This window comes from Onychostoma macrolepis, chromosome 13 (assembly GCF_012432095.1).
Source record: "Onychostoma macrolepis isolate SWU-2019 chromosome 13, ASM1243209v1, whole genome shotgun sequence".
Taxonomy (NCBI): domain Eukaryota; kingdom Metazoa; phylum Chordata; class Actinopteri; order Cypriniformes; family Cyprinidae; genus Onychostoma; species Onychostoma macrolepis.
The window spans coordinates 24,826,125-24,847,382 of record NC_081167.1 but is presented as its reverse complement, the minus strand read 5'-3'; the positions used below and the strand labels follow the sequence as shown (position 1 = coordinate 24,847,382).

The following is a 21,258-nucleotide window of genomic DNA, read 5'->3' as shown; positions in this document are numbered from 1 at the left end:
GCTCTCGGATGTCACAGCGTGAGGCTGATGTCCTGAATTACACGTGAACGAAGGCTGGATTTACTTGTATCCATTTAAATATAACTATATATTTTCGCTCAAATGGCTTAAAATGGTTATTTTTTGACAGTCATAGGAGCTGTCATTTCAAGCAGCTGAAAATGCTTTAATAATCCAAGTAAAATCAGTTTTATTTACTTCAAAATAAACAAGAAGTATTTTACGCAATGCTTTTCACTAAATTAAAAAATATATATTTAATATCTTGGATATGTAATATGGCCAAATATATCACATAAAATGAAATATCTATCTACACATTTTTTAACAAGGCATTTCAATATATGAAAATATACAGAAGAAATTTTGATATTCATAACATATTTTTTATATTAATTAAAAACAATTTTTTAACATTTATCAAATAAGACCTTTATTTACTTTTGCTATTATTAATAATTATATTAACACATTTTCTAATGAACATATTGTATTATAACAATAATAATAATAATGATAATAATAATAGTTTTATCATATTAATATATGAGAAATGATACATGGGGAAATATTTTGAAGGTACAATTTCATTGAATTGAATTGAATTATTCATTGAAATGGACAACTCGGAAATCTGTAGTGATCAGTATGGGATAATAAATCATAAATTTATATATTTAAAAAAAATGTACATTTAAATAAAATGTATACATTTAAAAAATCTAAATATATTTTTTTCTTATTTACTAAAAAGAGCCAATTCATGAGACTCATTCATTTAGGAATCAATTCAGCAATGTGAAACTGGCCTAATGTTAACTTATTGGCCAATCACAATATTCACATTGTTAATTCATTTAGATTTTTTTTTAAATAATGTTAATAATAAAAATAAAATCTGATATATCATCCCTCTACACTATACACCTCAGATGACAAATAATAAAACAAATTTGTCCCAAGTATTCAGAAAACTGCTGTGTCCTCAAGGAAACTCCAAGTCGATGAACTCGTCACTGTGACCAGTTCATTTCAGGCCCGAATCAACCGGCCATTTCCCTGGAGAGGTGAAGAGAAGGAAAGGGAGAGAATGAGAGAAAAACAGAGAGACAGATAGAGATGTTCTGTGTGATAACATGAGTCTGCCTCACCACAGCACGCATTAGAGTCGTTCCCCTGGGACTGAACCACACAAACTCTCTCTACCTATCAGAGCAACTTTAATGGACTTTTGGATATCTCGGAGCCTTTTCCTCTTTCAATTTCTCATGCTGCATGCGAGTGTGTGCGCATTGCTGATAATCTGATGGATAGCTAACGGACATATACTAAAAGCTTGGTATATAAGCTTATTTATTGTCTCATCTCAGTCCTGAGAGAAACCGTGTTACCTGTCAGCTGCCCTTCACTGTCCACACTGGACACTTCTGTCTTCTTCATATCACTCCGTATTTTTTGTCCTGTTCATTTCTTCATTCTACTTAACTTGTTTATTTCAGCATTCACCTGGTTTCCCTGTCTATCTGAAAAAACTAATATAAAAAAATAAAAAAGCGTTGTGCTTCAGAGTCCCAGCTTGTGGACCTTTCCCGGCCCCGCTCACCTATCTCTCTCCCACTTCACTTCCTGTGAACTAACTGTCCAATCTAAATAAAAGCAAAAACACCAAAAAATAAATCTTAAAAATAATAATTAAAAAAACAAAAAAAAACATGGCATTATTGGTGCGCCATGTGACCAAAATCTTATATCAACAAGAAGATAGAAGATTCAGTGACAGAAGATATTCAGATATTCATAACAATACTCAAATTTAAAAAAATCAAGACATTTTTGTCAAGACATGCTGCTTTTCACTTAATTATGTCGATAAAAAATATTGAATAAATTCCTCCCTAATATAATAATAATATAACAATTACTCCCTAATATAACAATACATCCTTTTTTTTTTTTTACAAAACATATTTTTAGGATCGCAAATTAGTGTAACATGTTAACTTAAAGGGATAGTTCACCCAAAAATGAAAAGTATGTCCTTAATTACTCACCTTCATCTTGTTCCAAACCTGTAACACCTTCGCTCATCTTCGGAACACAAATTAAGCTATTTTTGATGCATTCCGAGAGCTAATTTTCAGCGTAATTTTCCGATTCTCTGACCCTCCCATAGACAGGAAGGATCCTTACACGATCAAGGTTCATAAACGTAGCAAGGAGATCGTTAAAATAATCCATGTGACATCAGTGGTTCAACTGTAATGTTACGAAGCTACGAGAATACTTTTTGTACGCAAAGAAAACAAAAATAACCATTTTATTCAACAATTCATCTCCTCCGCGTCACCCTATAGTGCCATTTTGGAGAGTATCACATATGTAAACAACGTTACACTGTAAAAATGATACCTTAAAATAAAGTGTATCCAAATAGACATTTATACATCTAACATTACTTAAATAGTGACTAGGGAGAATATATGCTGTCAATTTAAACACAAGGTAAATACTATTCAGGAAATATTTTAATCATTTGCTTTGGCATCGGTAATTGACAGGATATAAGCCAAATAGATGTAATATGCGGCTTATTTATTTTCTCACACAGTATTCATTTTTATATGAAATTGTATAGTTAACATTATACTGCAAAGAGATCATCATTTTAGCTCCTTGTCATCAAAAAGTTTGCCGTTATGAACGGTACAGCACAATCTCAACCACATTCAGACACATTTTTATCGCAAAATGTACATACTGTTCTGTCATACTGCTCTGCACTACTGACACAGCAAAATTCAAATCGTTCAAATAACTCAACATTGTTAATAGCTGTATTATTTGTTCAGTCTCCTCATAAACCATCAAATCTTTCCCAGACCAAATGTTGCCCCTCTCACTCTCTCTCCCTCAGTGTCTGGTCTTTAGCTCATTCTGAGTGTATCAGTGGCCTCTTTCATCCGCTCTCAGCACTGAGCTCTTCACTGGACCAGTGTAATCCAGTCTGACTGCTTCAGAGACAACAGAGACTCTCCTCTCTCTCTCTCTCTCTCCCTCTCGCTCTGTTTCACTCAACTCACCCTGAGCCCAGCTGTGCCTTCACTCTCCTCCAAGTCTATCAGAGTCTTTAACACACTCATACTGTGGGAGTCCACAAGTAGAAATCTTGCTACGGTATGCGGTTTATACTGTGGCAGATACAGTATATTTGGGATATCTGTGGAAAGGGCTGCTTTGCGTTATTTATATATGAGAGTGATATAAAATATAGAGCTTTAATATTTCAGCCGTGGTGCTTTGAAGGGGATACATTTCGAGACTATATTTTGGAGAGGGATTCAGCATTCTGACTGACTGTCAGCACACTAAAACCTACCAGGGAAGTTTCATCTTAAAATTAATTCCCTTCACTGTTAAATGTCATTACTTTTGAGATAAATTCAACAACAAATTTCAAACAATCATAGATGACATAGGAGGATATTTTGGTTTTAAATGGGGATTTATTGCTTTTTAAATGACATTAGAAATCTATTGTGTATTATCCAAAGCTTATTAACATTCTGCAGATGCCAGTGCTTTTAATAACCGATGGTTCATTGCAGTTCATTTAATTAAAGATTTTCTAAATTGTTAAATTATGTTTTAGATTAAATTAAACTAATACACATTCCTTAAAGACTGAAGGACAGTTCATTTCTTAGAAGTACATTTCTATATGTACTCATTTCTATAAGTATAATAATAAATTAAACTGAAAATAACAAAAAGAGCAACAGAAAATCATTTTAAACCAACTTCTTGGTTGGTTTAAAGCAAGGAAGCATAGTTTTATTAGATTATGTGACTAGTCATTCATTGACTATTCAATTTTGTTATCTAGTTTTGAACATCCCTGGTAGAAAAAATAGGTAACCTATCCATCTACACTCTAAGAAAAAAAGGCATTTAAAATAGGACTTAATGTGCCGTTTCTGTCAAGACCACTATCGTCAAAGATGATTGACAATTAGCATACAATTTGGATTGGCAGTATGGTTCTGTTCTGGGCAAAAACTCCCTGTGCACCCATGCAGCATGGATGAGAGCAGGGATAGCAGCGATAACCCCCCAAAACAAAACCATATGCTGATATCCCCCAACACGAACTGATAGCAAAATCTCAAAGCCTTTAGCAACAAGAATGTTGCCCTTACCAATGACCAAAACAAATTTTGGCAAAACCCACATAAGCTGTAGCAACAAGCATGTTTCCAATCCAACCAAGAGCTTAAGAACAAGCATGTTTCTAACAGGGATGGGACGATACACCTACCTCCCGATTCAATACTATCACAATACTTGGGTGCCGATACGATATGTATTGAGATTTTTTTAGGAATTTTGATTCTACAAGTATTGCGATTCGATATTACTATGTGTTGCGATTTTTGTTTTTTGTTTTTAACTCTAGACCATGGGAAAAAGTTGAATGTTACACTTAATATACAGACTGTCACAATTAAAACACACACACACACACATCTTAGCAGTCACTATTGCGATTCGATATTACAATTTATTGTGATTTTTGTTTGTTTATTAAAGACTAGACAATGGAAAATAGTTGATTATACCCTTAAAATAGACTGTATATGAAGAGTCATATTAACAAAAACAATGCATCACATCTTTCTAAACTTGTATTTCAGGAGCATACACATACACAGTGTATATTTAAAGTACCTTGAACCAAAACCCTGAACTTGCACACGAATATAATAGTCAAATGTTCAACAAAATGAGTAGAAAAAAAATACTTTCTGAAATAAAATAAAGTGCTAAGTTACTTTGCATATTGTTTCAGTCATGTTTAGTCATGTTTACCCGGCAGTTGGGATTCAAAACGTGAAGATTCTTTCGAATCGCTCTCGCGGTATTTGATGTCATACACTGATCGTCTGCGCGTCTTGCTGCTCCAAGTCGAACACACCTATACATTTCACCCTCTGTTGGAATTACAAAGCGCTAACTTCTCCCCACCACCTCTTAGGAAAAATAAAATAATGAAATAAAAATCGATTCTGAGGTAAACCAATCGATTTTTAAATAGATTTAAAAAGAATTGTGATAGTTAGGTGAATCGATTTTTTCTCCCACCCCTGGTTTCCAATACGACTAGACAGAACAAGCATGTCTGATACCGTAGCAGAATCAACGCTGAACTGATGGCTACATCCGAACTGGAAAATGCTGCCTTTGGAAGACACATTTCGTGGAAGGAAGGCATCAAGACAGGTCGAATCCAATGTTAGCCTTACTTCCGGCCTTCTGAGATACCTTCATTTGGTCGATATTTAAAGTCAGAATAGATGTATCCTTCGCTGCCTTGATACCCACAATCCTGTGTGGTTGAGCAAAATAAAGATGGTGTCTGAAGTTATTTCTAGCGAGTAATAGTATTAAGTAAATAAATAACTGCTTAGTTATCAACAAAGCTCGTCCTATTTTTCCTATATCTTTGAACCGTTAAGCTGCCTCAGAAGCATGTCCGATATCAGTTTCATGACCTTCGTGAACAAATGTTGCCTGCGAAGTAATTGGCTGAAAAGCTGCGCAGCAGCATGTCAGCAGCCAAGGTTTCGGAGCAGACGACTTCAACTGAACAACAACCGTTTACCATTTCTCTTGGAGCTGCTCCACAGCAGAAATGATACTGTTTGCACCATGGTCGTCCATTGTGGAAACGAATTCCACTCGCTAAATTCCCGATTCCTAGGGATGATCAGAGGCGGACAAAGTACACAACTTCATTACTTGAGTGAAAGTACAGATACTACTGGTCAAATACTACTCCACTACAAGTGAAAGATGTAAGACAGATTTTTACTTAAGTAAAAGTATGGAAGTACATGTTTTTAAAAGTACTAAAGTATCAAAAGTAAAAAGTAAATGCATTGTTTTATTCTCACATTGTTGTATACTTACAATAACTTATACCACAAATGCAACCTACTGAATAAACTTATTAGCTTGTATTATCTTTGGAATTAAGAGCTTTTATGTTACAAAACCTACTGAAATGGAACAACTGAATGAAGATAATCATCTTTATTTTGATTATCTCCTACAACTACATTGAATTCATTTTAAAACTTGTTTATAAGTTGCAAAGTTCTTTTTCAAAGAGATACTGAAGTCTATGATATGGTTTATTTTAGGCAAACAAAGCAAACATTGAAAAGAAAACAAATCTTTAGTCTTTACTCTCTCAGTATGGCCATGGGTGTGCAGGTTGCACCAAAAAACTGTCTATTTGAATTTTGCCATCAAGTGATCAGTGTTCAGAAAATGCTCAGAAATCAGTGAACTTCACAACATGTGGCTATGGTTGGACATTGTTTGAATTTTATCCATTCCGATTCTGATTCTGCTTATTGATTTCAATTCTTATCAATTCCCAGTTTAGATTCTAAAGTTGTAAAAAAAAAAAATGAAGTAAAACATTTTGAACCTGTATAATCATTTAGCCTACTTATTGATCATTTGTTTGCAAAAAATATATGTATTTATGTGCAGTGTTTTGACAATAAAATAATGTTCAGATTTATATACTTCCCAGACCAGTTTTTAGCAGTAATTTACCAGTAGGCCTAAGTTTTATATATATATATATATATATATATATATATATATTGTAAAGTGTAGCAGCCATTTTTGACGGATATATTAGCCTACCATTTGTATTGCCATAGTTTAAATTAAACTATATGAATTTAATGAATATAATGAATTTTGTGGTTACTGAAGTTTTACTACAAATAGCATAATTATGGTTAGCCTACTATAGTGAGATAATAGTAAATTTGTGGATACTGTGATTTTACTGCAAATAAAATCACAGGAGAAACTGCTACATATAACTGTCACGGATCCACCCACAACTTCTTCCACACCAACCACCTGCACCCGCTCACAATCACCAGAATACTAATTACCACCTGTCATCACTTACCAGCCACTATATCAGTCACTCACCACATTCTCTCGTTGGCTGGTCTCGAGGTCGCAAGCTACTTACCTTCTACTCACCTCATGGTATTCCAGGACCTCCTGTGCCGTACGCCTTCATGACCGACCTGTCTCCTAGGAAGAGGAAAAGCCTGGGTGTTGGACTCACAGTCTATGTTTACCGATCTCTTAGATCGTCGTTTATGTTTTGTTTGAAATCCTTTGAGTTTGAGTTAAGTTTGTGGAAAGGAAATAAATTAAGAAAAGTACTTCCACTAACCTTGTGTCTGCCTCTCCGTCCACACCTGACAATAACGACTTTCGACTTGGGGACCTTGATATAAATGTAGTTGAGTAAAAATTACGATATTTGTCTTTCAAATGTAGTGAAGTTTAAGTCGCAAGTTTCCAGAAAAAATAATACTCAAGTAAAGTACAGATACTCAAAAAGCCTACTTAAGTACAATACTCAAGTTAATTTACTTCGTTACTGTCCACCTCTGGGGATGATGGTGTTTTGCCTGCCGAACTTTAATTAGCTATTGAGCAATGCGAAAACTGCTGATAATACTGAAAGACCTTATACATGGATGCTTAGATAGGTGTCATATCCCTATAGGTATAGAGGTATAGGTATAACTGAGAGTCAGCTGATGCAAGTTTGACTAACGTGACCTGCCAGAACTAATGCTATGCTTGATGTTAATATGAACGGATTTTCCATGTTGATTTTTTACAGATGTTTTACACATATACGATTTAATTACGCATTGCATTATGTTTTGTTTTAATTTTCAGTGTAGACCAACTAGAAACTGTCTAAAACCAGCCTTAGTCTTGCCAGTGTTGTTACTGTCAACTAAAACTACTAAAACTAAAGCTGAAACTTATATAAAACAAATATAAATATTAAAAGAAAAACATAAGAATTATATAAAATAAGTTGAAGTATTAAAATGAAAATTGAATTGTAAAACTAAAAAAAAAAAAATATATATATATATATATACTGTATATAAACTAATAAAAATGACAAAAGCACATAACAAAATGTCTAAAACTTAGAATAAAATTAAAAACTGCTAATTGAAAATATTGATAAACACTGTAATTGTATATAAAAAATACTAAAATAACACTTGCATCTGTTTTTGACCTCTCATATCATATCTTTATGAACTCTTCGGTTCTCGTGAGGGGTCTGGCTCTACGTCAGCATTTTCATCCAAGCCTTTTTCTGAAAAAGCAGAACTCACCTGCAATCTGTTCTGAGTCTAAACTTATATTAATCACTTCTGTAATACCCACAGATGCTCACATTCCAGTTTTTAATATCAAACATATTGCATATTACATTACAAATTCAAGCTATTCATCTTAAACCCACAGTGATATCAGAGCATTAACAATCTGTTCAGGTTTGATTGCTTAGCTATACAAATGTGGCTGTGCTCCAAAACCTACTAAACTGACTTGCTGCATACTGCCTACATAGACCGCTACATGAAACAGAACCTTGTGAGGAACTTTATGAACATTCTATATACACAGCAACACCACAGAAGCAGATCTTCTCACTGATTCCAATAGAGTTTGCCATTATGTGTTACTAAACTAAATGCAAAACTCAAATGAGCATAAAACAAACATAGGCCATAAATACGTGTTAAAATTGTTATTTTTAATTAGAGAGGCGTTGCAGTGACAGACCAAACCTCTAACAACCAATTAGCAAGGATGAATAGTCCACTTTTTTGGAAATAGTTTTGCTATGAAATTCTTCCAATTAAAAGCAATGCCACACACGTTTAGCTCATTTTGAGAGTCCTGAGTGTAGTTTTTTTAAGATGCTGTGATAAATAATTCAACTAAATCAACCAACTCTTATTTTGTTGTGCAGTATTATAAAATGGAACAAAAACCATGCTCTGCTAATACAAACACTTCTGCTGGCAGAAGCACGTAATTGACTGTGCAAATATGTTCTGTGATTTTATAGAGAAAGAACTGAAATGTCATACTGCAAGCCTTTCATTTTTCTATTACATTTTAAAAGCAGTGTTTTGAAATGCATCCTTCTTCAGTGAGTTTAGGAAATGGTTCTGCATAAACACTGTGTGAAGTGGAGCGTTTTGTCGCAGCCCAACTTGAAAATGAAGAGCAGCCTTAAGTTTTGTATTAAAAAGAGGATATGGAAAAAAGTCTGTCTGCCAACATGGTGCACTTTACATCTCATATTCTTTCATATATAGCCTGATCTCATACATATAATATGGGGACAGATCAGGGCAGGTAGAAAACTGTTACCAGAGATGCCGGCAGTACAAGTGGGGAATTTTTTTTTAAAAAAGAGTTACCATAGAATGAACCGTGGACAGTACTAAGTCTTGAAGCAGGTATGTTAGGGTTTTTTTTCTTTTTTTTTTTAGAAGGTCACTGGGGCTTTGCTCTTCTGGCCCACCTTGATTATTTGATATGTGCGTGGCTGTAATGTTTTGAAAGCTAAGTAGTCACATGCATTTTTAAAAGTTCCACTGACTGCCAAACTATCATCAGATTCCTATGAAATAATCAAAGTGTTTGGGTGGTGTAACAGAAGACAGCAGTTAATATATTTAGTATAAATTACATAAAATAATATATATATATATATATATATATATATATATATATACACGTTTATACTGTAGTGTATGCTATCTGTCTGTCTCCATATATGAAGTAAATATTAGAGCTTGTAACAAAAGAACAGTATAGCTGGTGTGTTGGTTCAGATTAAATAAAATCCTGCATTCTGTTGTCATGACACTCAGCAGACGTCTTATTTTCAGTCGGCTGCACACAAGAATCAGCACGAGAAAATGGGGTTAAATGCAAAATTTTTACTTAAATTGTCCTCTTGGCAAAGTAAAATGAGAGGCAAGACTAATATACCTAATTATATTTCAGGATGAAAATAGAAATATGTGTCTATGACATAAAGCCTTACGATTATAATATAAAAATTTTATAATAATAATAATAATAATAATAATAATAATAATAATAAATATAAATAAAACAATGAAAAATTATTAATGAAAATAATATAAATTATTGGAAATAAATTGATAACATCAATTTTCTCATGTTTATCTCTGAATCACAGGCAGATGTGATATATAAGATTGGATATTTGTAAATAGGCCTACATCATCACATTAATACATGTTTATCAAAAAAATAAAAATAAAATAAAACTAACTAGAAGTGGTAGTAAAAAGCGCACTTTCGCCTTTTAAAAGTCAAAGAAACTTTCAAACTTTTGATCTACTGTAAGATCAAAAAATTTTAAGAATATCAATACAATGTAGAATTTGCAAGCACTACAAAGTTTGACAGAGAAAGAAAAAACTCAGGGCATATACTGTATATAGTATATGTAAGATGATTGTCAGAACTGCACAGACGTACAAATCAATAACAGCTAGCGGGAACAAGCAACCTCAAATGCTCTGCACAAAAAAGACCCATACAAACACAAACTTTCTTTTGAGAACTTTCAGTAATTTCAGCAAGAACCAAAAGAATGCCTCAAAATTATTATATCTATTGATGCTTCTTTTTTTAAAGGAAAGTATGTCACGTTTTTATTTCACAACTGATTGATGGTCCAGTATAATCCTTTGCATTGCAGATTGGATGGTTGATAATGTGTGCATTCTTTTAAATATTACAGAATTGGATATTTACTGGGTGTCTGTCCTTTCCCTGCAGTGAGAACATTTTGGATTATTATGTGTTAATATCACTCTGTGTTTCTGTCTCTTTCTTACACACACAACAGAGCAAGAAACACGCCAACAAAGTGCGTCTGTTCTACATGCTCCACCCAGAAGATGGAGGTCCACCATCCAAAAGACTGAGACCAGACAATCCGGTATTTTCTAAAGCTCTTACAATAAAACTTCATTTTAGATTAGTCTTCCTCTCTCTTATGCTTATTATTAATAATACAGTATATCTGGAAATCTGGATGCACATAACATAATTTCATTAAAATACCAAGCCAAGTGGCATCTGCATATGATCTATTGTTTTATAATGCAAAGCCTAAAAAACATGTGTTTTGTGCAATGTTTTACTTGAAAAGTGACCTTGTGCTATTATTTTTTAAACTAAATGCCATGTGGTTTGATATTTTGTCTAATGTAATGACAAATCATACATCTGAACTGCATGCATGTTTAATTTAAGTCCCAAACAGCTGTACTGATACTCCTTAAGAGAGGAAAATCACTAATAAAGTCTCTTCTCAATAATTTATCCTAGATAGCAATGAGATTATATGGAAAGCAAGTTGAGACTTATTTCTTGAAAAAAAATCTTCTGAAAATTGTCTTAAATTTGTGCTGAGATCTAAAAATGATCTCAAATATATCTCATCAAATTATCTGAATTATGCTGTCCACATTCATTTTATACTCTTACTATATCACAACTTGTTTTTACAGTCCATAATTGAGAACAACTGAGCTATATAAAAAATAAAAAAAAAATACCCACTAAGCAATCTTTTTTCTTTCGGATAATCTACTTGTTGATTAACCTCAAGAGAGACATTTTTGTCTTCTGTGAAATGCTAAATGAGGACAGTGGAGATTACAGGCACTGAGCTTTGATTTTTCTGTTGTTTTCACTCCTCAGAGACAGAATGTTAATGTTCCATTTCCCCAAAAGGCAAATGACCGGCACAGCAGTCATCTAATGTCTTCATGGACTCTGAATTAAGCCATGATTAACACAAGCTGTTTAGGAAGCAGATAGGCAACTTGGAAAGGCTATAAACCAGTAGATGAAGAGTTCCAGGGCTTTTTAGTCTTTACTGGCAGTTCTGAATATATCATAAAACATCTTAATGATCCCAGGGGGAATTGATGATTTGATATACAGACACGTACAAGTTGTTTTGACTGGTTATGAAGTGCCTGAGCTCTTGTAATTGCTTTCTGAAGCGTCTCTGAGGGGTGGAGATGTTAGTTTATCACTCGCATTCAGTCAAACCTCCCAGCTACCATTCTGTTTGAATCGTAGTCTGTGCTCTTATACAGAGCTCATTAGTGGGACTGTTTATGAATAATTCTTCTTGGTACCAGGCAGTCCTCGGCCACGACTGCGTCTTCACTTTCAAACCCTCCGTTTGAGTGAAGCAAAGCCGACGGGCCACAAATCAAAACCAAACACAAAATGAAGAAAGTGAAAGCCTCTAGAATAAAGAGACCAGTGCTGGCCAACATTTCACTGACTGAAACTTTGAGTCCTGTCGCTTCACAACTTTTTTGTCCACTCCACACATCCACACAAGTCAGTTCAGACTCCTCCGTCAAAAATAGATGGATTGAAGCAGATCTTTCTCACATTTGCTCAGCTATCAGTCTGGAATCAGTCAGAGACACTGTGTGCCCTGTCAATGCCGCCTCCCACAGGACAGAAAATCACAAGATCTCCTTTCACATTGTTCTTATTCTCTAAAACACACATGTACTGAGAAACAGACCTTCATAGACTCAATTGTTTCTTCAAGACAGAAATGATTAAATGGAGATAAATTGAAACTCCTGATAAAAAGGCTTTTGTAATCTCATATGCGTCACCTTTACAGTTTCAAAATAGATTTCAGTGTCTCAAACGGTTCCCAGAATCGCCAAGATACAATAAAAAGCCAGAGATTTCAATATGAAATCAAACATGTTTCTGTTTTTACATCATTTAGGGATTTTAAGGGAAAACATCGGAGAGAAAGTCAATAATTACATGAAACATTAAAATTTTCTCTGGCTTCAATTTCTCATTATGTTCATACTGCACCCAAATCCAAACTGTAGGACTGTCCACACTGTCATTTTGTAAATGTTGAGCAGAGTGCAGACAATATCTTCTTGGTTGCCATAGTAATGAATTAGGTGCCAATGCAACGCCAAGAAACATAGAAGATTGTCGTTGCTGAAAAAAAAAACTCATTCACAGTTCTGTACATATATTGTAAATGAATTCAGACATCTGCAGACTCTTCTTAACTCTGTGCATGATGTTATAGTGATGTTGCATCACTACTGACCAAAACACCCTGAACTTGCAATTTGATAAGACTGAAATACATTTTAAAAAACAGATTTTAATCAGATTTGCTCAAATCTTATTAATGTGGGCTTTTGCTGTTCAAACTACAAACAACTGAAGAGTTCTAAAACTAACAGTCCAAAAATCAATATATCAATTAAAAATGTGGTACTTCAGTATAATTAATATACTATAGTTTATAATTTATATAATATAGTTTGTCAGTTTTTTGAATTAGGGTTTATTTGTATATCTTTCATTATGATTTTAGTTAAAGTTTTAGTAATTTCATTTATCATTCGATTATTTTTATTTTATTTTTTTATTATTATTAGCCTTATTTATTTATTTTTCATATGTCTGTATACTTTTTATTTTTATTTATTTTTGTTATGTTAGTTCAACTTTGAACAAAAATGAACAGAAATGTTGCATTGGCAACTAGATGAAATAAAATGTCTATACTTTTTTTTATATGTTATTTTAGTTAATGTTAATTAAGTTAAAGTTACTTTAGTATCATTAATAGTTTGTTAGTAGTTTGAATTAGGTTTGATTTGTATATCTTCCATTGCAATTTCAGTTAAAGTTTTAGTAATTTCATTGTGTTTTGTATTTTTTATTAGTATTTATTGATTTACTTATTTTTTAATATGTATACATACTTTTAAGCTTTGTTTTTAGTTTTTGTTATTTTAGTTCAACTTTAAACAAAAATGAGAAATGTTGCTTCTTTGGCAACTAGTTTAAACAAAATGTTTACATTTTAATAGTTTATTCCAGTTAATGTTTAAGTATGAAGATGAAGATGTTTTTTTTTTAGTTTTTAGTTTTAGTTAGTTAAAAAAAAAAAAAAAAAAAAAAGTATCTCCCAGCAGTGACTGTTTCTCATTATTGTGACTTAAAATATCACATACTGTGACTTTGTATCTTCCAGCTTCATATCTCTAAAAGTGGCTTTATCTCACAGTGTGACATTATTTCTAATTTTAAACTTTACCACATAATTACATTTTAAATTTTTTTACAGAGGTGAAATCAGGCTTCCATTATATTCCATTCCAGTGTGTAAAAGCAGAGCCACCCCTGAGAATAACACTCGGTCTCGTTCTCAGTTAAACTCGCCTTGTTTTCCCGACTCCTTGACTTCATCAGACAGGAACTGAGTTACACTAAGGCTGCGGAAAGCGTGTTTGAGTTTCCTTTTCAAAAATGTCAAGCAGAAGTACACAGACTCACAGGAGAACAACAAAAGAGGAAAGTAGGTCAGAAAGGTGCTCGGAGATATTAAAAAAAAAAAAAAAAATCTTTCTTTGCTTTAGTGGCTCTCCATCAGGTAGAATGACGAAGTTAAAGGATGTTAAATATTTTTTTTCTCTCCTCCTCTATTCTCCTCCATTTTTCAAAATCTATATTTTGTATGCCACTTTTAACCGGCACAATTAATGTGCCTCTGTGACTTTCCTCCTTCGGGCTCTTATTTTTAGCTTGTTTTCACACCCTTCCTAACATTACAACAGAGGAATGAGAGAGTGGAGGAGAGAGATAAACAGACTCCTAATTAAATGCTCTTTGTTAACAACAGAACAGGACCAGACACTGCCAGACCATCACACACGCTTTACACATATTCACAACTTCAAACACCAGCACCTTCACTCACACATGCTCACACACTCACTTTGCTTTCATTATCAAACCTAAAATAGGTCATATGTAAATGTATGCAGACAAATGTGTAGGTGACAAGTCACTGGCGAGGAAGAAAATGACAAGTTTGAATGAAAAACCGAGGGAAAATATGAAATCGACTTGCATTCATCTTCTTCAAAGAATGCTGTAAAAAAAAAAAAAAAATAACATTTCACGTTTAATCAAGTAGGAATTCAGTTTTATTCAGTGTCTGTTGGTCTTTCTCTCCTGTGTTTGGTGGTTTATTTTAGATGTTGCTGACAGCTTCAATTTTCACAGTGTTATTTATTTGATTACACTCGGCTTGTCCCTTCTAGATGTGTGAGGAGAATATTTGCCCTGGTTCTGGGATCATAATCATCATAGTAATCCATATGCACAGGCCCTGTGGACCTGAAAACCACTGAGAGGATGCCAGAATTCAACACACATGCCTGAAAAGCAAAGAATCACCGAAAAGCAGGCTTTTAGCAACTAACATATCAAATTCAAAACAGTTTCAGTCCCCGCTGGGGACCATTGTAGCCCTGATGGGTTCTTAAAATAATTTAATCTTGTTTTTATTCTGATTATGGTTTTCAAGGGCATATGCGGTTAGAGCCGGGTGATATAACTAAAACAATTACAGGTGCATCTCAATAAATTAGAATGTCGTGGAAAAGTTCATTTATTTCAGTAATTCAACTCAAATTGTGAAACTCGTGTATTAAATAAATTCAATGCACACAGACTGAAGTAGTTTAAGTCTTTGGTTCTTTTAATTGTGATGATTTTGGCTCACATTTAACAAAAACCCACCAATTCACAATCTCAACAAATTAGAATATGGTGACATGCCAATCAGCTAATCAACTCAAAACACCTGAAAAGGTTTCCTGAGCCTTCAAAATGGTCTCTCAGTTTGGTTCACTAGGCTACACAATCATGGGGAAGACTGCTGAGCTGACAGTTGTCCAGAAGACAATCATTGACACCCTTCACAAGGAGGGTAAGCCACAAACATTAATTGCCAAAGAAGCTGGCTGTTCACAGAGTGCTGTATCCAAGCATGTTAACAGAAAGTTGAGTGGAAGGAAAAAGTGTGGAAGAAAAAGATGCACAACCAACCGAGAGAACCGCAGCCTTATGAGGATTGTCAAGCAAAATCAATTCAAGAATTTGGGTGAACTTCACAAGGAATGGACTGAGGCTGGGGTCAAGGCATCAAGAGCCACCACACACAGACGTGTCAAGGAATTTGGCTACAGTTGTCGTATTCCTCTTGTCTTGAACCACAGACAACGTCAGAGGCGTCTTACCTGAGCTAAGGAGAAGAAGAACTGGACTGTTGCCCATTGGTCCAAAGTCCTCTTTTCAGATGAGAGCAACTTTTGTATTTCATTTGGAAACCAAGGTCCTAGAGTCTGGAGGAAGGGTGGAGAAGCTCATAGCCCAAGTTGCTTGAAGTGCAGTGTTAAGTTTCCACAGTCTGTGATGATTTGGGGTGCAATGTCATCTGCTGGTGTTGGTCCATTGTGTTTTTTGAAAACCAAAGTCACTGCACCCGTTTACCAAGACATTTTGGAGCACTTCATGATACTTTCTGCTGACCAGCTTTTTAAAGATGCTGATTTCATTTTCCAGCAGGATTTGGCACCTGCCCACACTGCCAAAAGCACCAAAAGTTGGTTAAATGACCATGGTGTTGGTGTGCTTGACCGGCCAGCAAACTCACCAGACCTGAACCCAGAGAATCTATGGGGTATTGTCAAGAGGAAAATGAGAAACAAGAGACCAAACAATGCAGATGAGCTGAAGGCCACTGTCAAAGAAACCTGGGCTTCCATACCACCTCAGCAGTGCCACAAACTGATCACCTCCATGTCACGCCGAATTGAGGCAGTAATTAAAGCAAAAGGAGCCCCTATCAAGTATTGAGTACACATACAGTAAATAAACATACTTTCCAGAAGGCCAACAATTCACTAAAAAATGTTTGTATTTTTTTTATTGGTCTTATGAAGTATTCTAACTTGTTGAGATAGTGAATTGGTGGGTTTTTGTTAAATGTGAGCCAAAATCATCACAATTAAAAGAACCAAAGACTTAAACTACTTCAGTCTGTGTGCATTGCATTTATTTAATACACGAGTTTCACAATTTGAGTTGAATTACTGAAATAAATGAACTTTTCCATGACATTCTAATTTATTGAGATGCATCTGTATATCCTGATTATTTTCAGCATTTTCACTGAAAAGGATGGTTTTGTTTCACACAGAGGAACCATCATTTCAACCAAACAGCTTAAACACAAAAGCAAGATTTTTAAAATTGATTTATATATATTGATTTATATTTTTTCTCAGTGTCCCGACTTTCTAAGAGTCAGCTAATGATAATATTGAGCTGATAATCATTTTCATGTTATGACCAACAATTTATACATGGCAAATATTAAAATTCTCTAGTGAATGTAGATGTCTACATAAACTAAACTAACATTTATGATGTACAGTATGGAAAACAGATAATTTTAAGATTTGCTAAAGATTGTTTGACAGTGTTATTAAATTATTTATTTTATTTTATTTTTAGATTACAGCAAAAATAATCTAAATGTACAAATAAGGAAAATGAGAATGCACAACTTAATATCCGATATACACTACCATTCAAAAGTTTGGGGTCAGTAAGATTTTTTATTAGTCTATTATGCTCACCAGGGCTGCATTTATTTAATCATTAATTATTGTAATTTATTCTTCATTCAGAAATCATTCTAATATGCTGATTTGATGCTCAAGACACATTTTTTATTATATCAATGTATATGTAAATGTCAATAAAAATATGTTTTTTTTTTTTGTAGAAAATGTTTTTTTCAGGATTCTTTGATGAATAGAAATAAAATAATTTATAAATAATAATTAAATAATAATTTCTTTTTAAATAAAATAAATGTTTTTTTTTCTTTACTGTCAACGTTGATCAATTTAATGCATCCTTGCTGAATTGAAGTATTAAAGTTCTAAATTCTTAATATATATATATATTACATACACTGCACAGAGATCACATGAAGCACTAAATCACACATAATAAGGAATGCACACACACACGTATACAGTAATGAGCGCAGCCTGAGCTGTGATAGTGAGCTGCAAACGGCCTGTTTTACATGAGCAGAGCAGCAATGGGATGGGAAAGCACGTCTGTGAGCTCAGAGCACTACACACTCACCTCTCCTGCACACAGCAGTGAGAACACACACGTTCACTGGCCGGCTCACTGGAATCAGGTCACAGGCACAGAGAAACAGAACTAGGCCATGAAGTTTGAACTTATTTGTCTATTTCTTTTCAGCAGGGAGGTGACAGCGAACACTCTGGTCCCCTAACACACACACACACACACACACAGCCACAGCTCTGAGACAATCGCTCTGGCCCAGACGTGTAAAAGAGAGTCTGCTCCTAATGAGTGCAGTGAGAACAGGTTCACATTTCACTCAAATGTGCCAGCATGCGCCACTTCTGGCATAACATGACAGCGCATTTGGCGCTGGTGCAATTCATGACAACTGTGAGGAAATATATATACACTGTCGTTCAAAAGTTTGGGATCAGTATGATTTTTATTGGGTTTTTTTTTGTTTTGTTTTTATAAAGAAGTCTCTAATGCTCATCAAGGCTACATTTATTTGATCAAAAATACAGAAAAATAGTAACATTGTGAAATATTATTATAATTTAAAGTAATTGTTTTCTATTTTAATATACTTTGAATTTTCATCAGCCATTACTCCAGTCTTCAGTGTCACATGATCCTTCAGAAATCATTCTAATATGCTGATTTATCATTTATTATGTTGGAAACAGTTGTGCTGCTTAATATTTTTTGAAAACCTTTTCAGAATTATTTCATGAATAAAAATTTAAAAATAAAAGCAGTTATTCAAAATAGAAATCTTTTCTAACAATATAAGTCTTTACCATCACTTTTTATCAAGTTAACATATCCTTGCTGAATAAATTATTAATTTCTTTCAAAAAAATGTACTGACCCCAAACCTTTGAACAGTATACTGTTACAAAATATTTATATTTTGTATATATATATATATATATATATATATATATATATATATATATATAAATTTTAAGTATAGTAAAATAAAAAAGTTATTTTAAATTGCAAAATATTTCAAATTTAATGAATGAATAAATGAATGAAAGTGATTCCAACGATATCGTTTCTCTGTGCCTTCATCATTATGGCTGTGGTGTGGACTCTGCTATTCTTTAATATTGAGAAAGATTTTTAGAACTACTGTATATCTTATATATATATATATATATATATATATACATATATATATATATTATTTGAAGCTTTTCATATTTCAGAGAACAATCCCCAACCCCCATGCCAGCAAATCAAAGGCAAGAGAGAGAAGAACAAAAAAAAAAATAATGAAAATTTTAAACTGTAATTACATTGTAATCAATGTACTGATGCACATATGCATACACCCAGATATAGTATACATATACACCTCCATAAACATACATCAATCATACTCGGGTACCTATACAGAAGCACATACAGTCGTCTCTACATACACACATACAGTATACAGTATACTTACACCAATAAATACCCAGTTATGGAAATACGCTGAACAAAATTATAAACGCAACACTTTTGTTTTTGCCCCCATTTTTCATGAGCTGAACGAAGGAGATGTGTTGCACTGCGTGAGGCAAATGGTGGTCACACCAGATACTGACTGGTTTTCGGACCCCCGGACCCCCAATACAGTAAAACTGCACATTTTAGAGTGGCCTTTTATTGTGGCCAGCCTAAGGCACACCTGTGCAATAATCATGCTGTCTAATCAGCATCTTGATATGCCACACCTGTGAGCTGGATGGAGTATCTCGGCAAAGGAGAAGTGCTCACTAACACAGATTTAGACAGATTTGTGAACAATATTTGAGAGAAATAGGTCTTTTGTGGACATAGAAAAAGTCTTAGATATTTGAGTTCAGCTCATGAAAAATGGGGGCAAAAACAAAAGTGTTGTGTTCAGTGTATATAATTGTTACACGCTGCTATTGTATCGAATTGTTAAATTCAGTTATCATTGTTCACCTTCCAAATATTTAAAGAAGGACTTCCAAATCTGTATGAATCTCTTTGGTTTACCCGCAATCTCATATCTAATTTTTTAAATGTGTAACACATTACTGAGCTCTGTAAGCCATATTTCAAATTTAGGCACAAACTCTTTGTTCCACATCAACAAAATTGTCTTTTTTGCTATGGTCATCCCATATTTAACTGTTTGGATCTGATTGAAACTATACTTCTCTAAGAAGGGGGCCCAGCCTAATATTGCAATAAGAGGGTCATGAGGAAAATCAATCTTAAGTACCTTTGAGTAGAAAGAAAAAACCTCAGTCCAAAATGTACACATTTTTGGGCAGAACCGAACTAAATGAGCCAATGTACCCTCATTGGACTTGCATTTAAGACACAAAGATGGCACTGTAGGGTCCACGAATTTGGTCCAAGGATGGTATCCAATCGTGGGTGAAGGTTTCCTGCGTGTTCGGTCTTTTCAGCACTCAAAGTTATTAAATCTAGGTTAACTTCAAATCTGACTCCATTTTTATTAACTAATCTGACTTTAGGTCGAAATGCAAATTGGTTCTTTGTCTATTTCTAATTAGTATTCTTCTGATATTTGATTATTCTAGTGACTCTTTACTTTATATTTACTCGTTCATTCAGGTGCTCATGTCGCTAACAAGGATACAACGTATTCTACTAGAGTCAATAATTACAGAGTAAAACAGAATAAGATCAAATGTAACAATTTTTTATCAGTCAGGTAAATATGTATTATGTCAATTACATAGCCAATTCAGAGATATCAAATCATATCAATACAAAACATAGAATTCTCAAAGATAAATCTACGAGTAAAAGATGCATACCTGACTTTATAGAAATACATAGTGTGAAGTATAGAGACAAACCACACTACGGGCTTCTGGCTACAGAATCGCCCCAAACCATTTGCAACATTTCCTTAAGTACCCCAGACCAAGACCAACATCCCCCGAGATGGAGACAGGAGCTAACGATTGGAATTTGCATTGACCGAGTTAACACCTTTTGGGACAAAAGGTAATTTTGGATAGAAACCACTGGAAACTGACCCACCCTCTACAGTGTGCAAAATATCTCTAAACTCTTAGGATCTGTATTACCTTTTAGTTTACTTCTTGCAAGAATGAGACCATTGTACCAGACACCCTGAGACAATTCAAATGATACCAAACATGACTGTAAATATCACAAATATCTCTCACATATGCATAAAACTGATGCATATGTGAGAGAGGCATTTTCCCGCATTTTCTCTCTGTGGGATGTGGAGACAGATGTCTGTATGTTAATACACCGTGTTGGTGTTGTCCATCTCAG

At 34.1% G+C, this 21,258-nt stretch overlaps 1 protein-coding gene across 6 annotated transcripts in view; it reads left to right on the top strand.

Moving 5' to 3' along the window:
* The window catches only part of zgc:171482 (zinc finger protein), a 107,668-nt gene that overhangs the window by 28,006 nt on the left and 58,404 nt on the right, over nucleotides 1-21,258 (top strand). For 5 of the 6 annotated variants that reach the window (XR_009274004.1, XR_009274002.1, XR_009274003.1 and 2 more), the window contains exon 3: nucleotides 10,817-10,909. The exons of the other annotated variant lie outside the window; for it this stretch is intronic. Coding sequence is in view for 2 of the 5 variants with exons in the window: in XM_058796404.1 (XP_058652387.1) it covers nucleotides 10,817-10,909 (93 nt within the window). In the remaining 3 variants the exon portion in view is untranslated. The remainder of the gene's footprint in view (nucleotides 1-10,816; nucleotides 10,910-21,258) is intronic. 6 annotated transcript variants of the gene reach the window in all.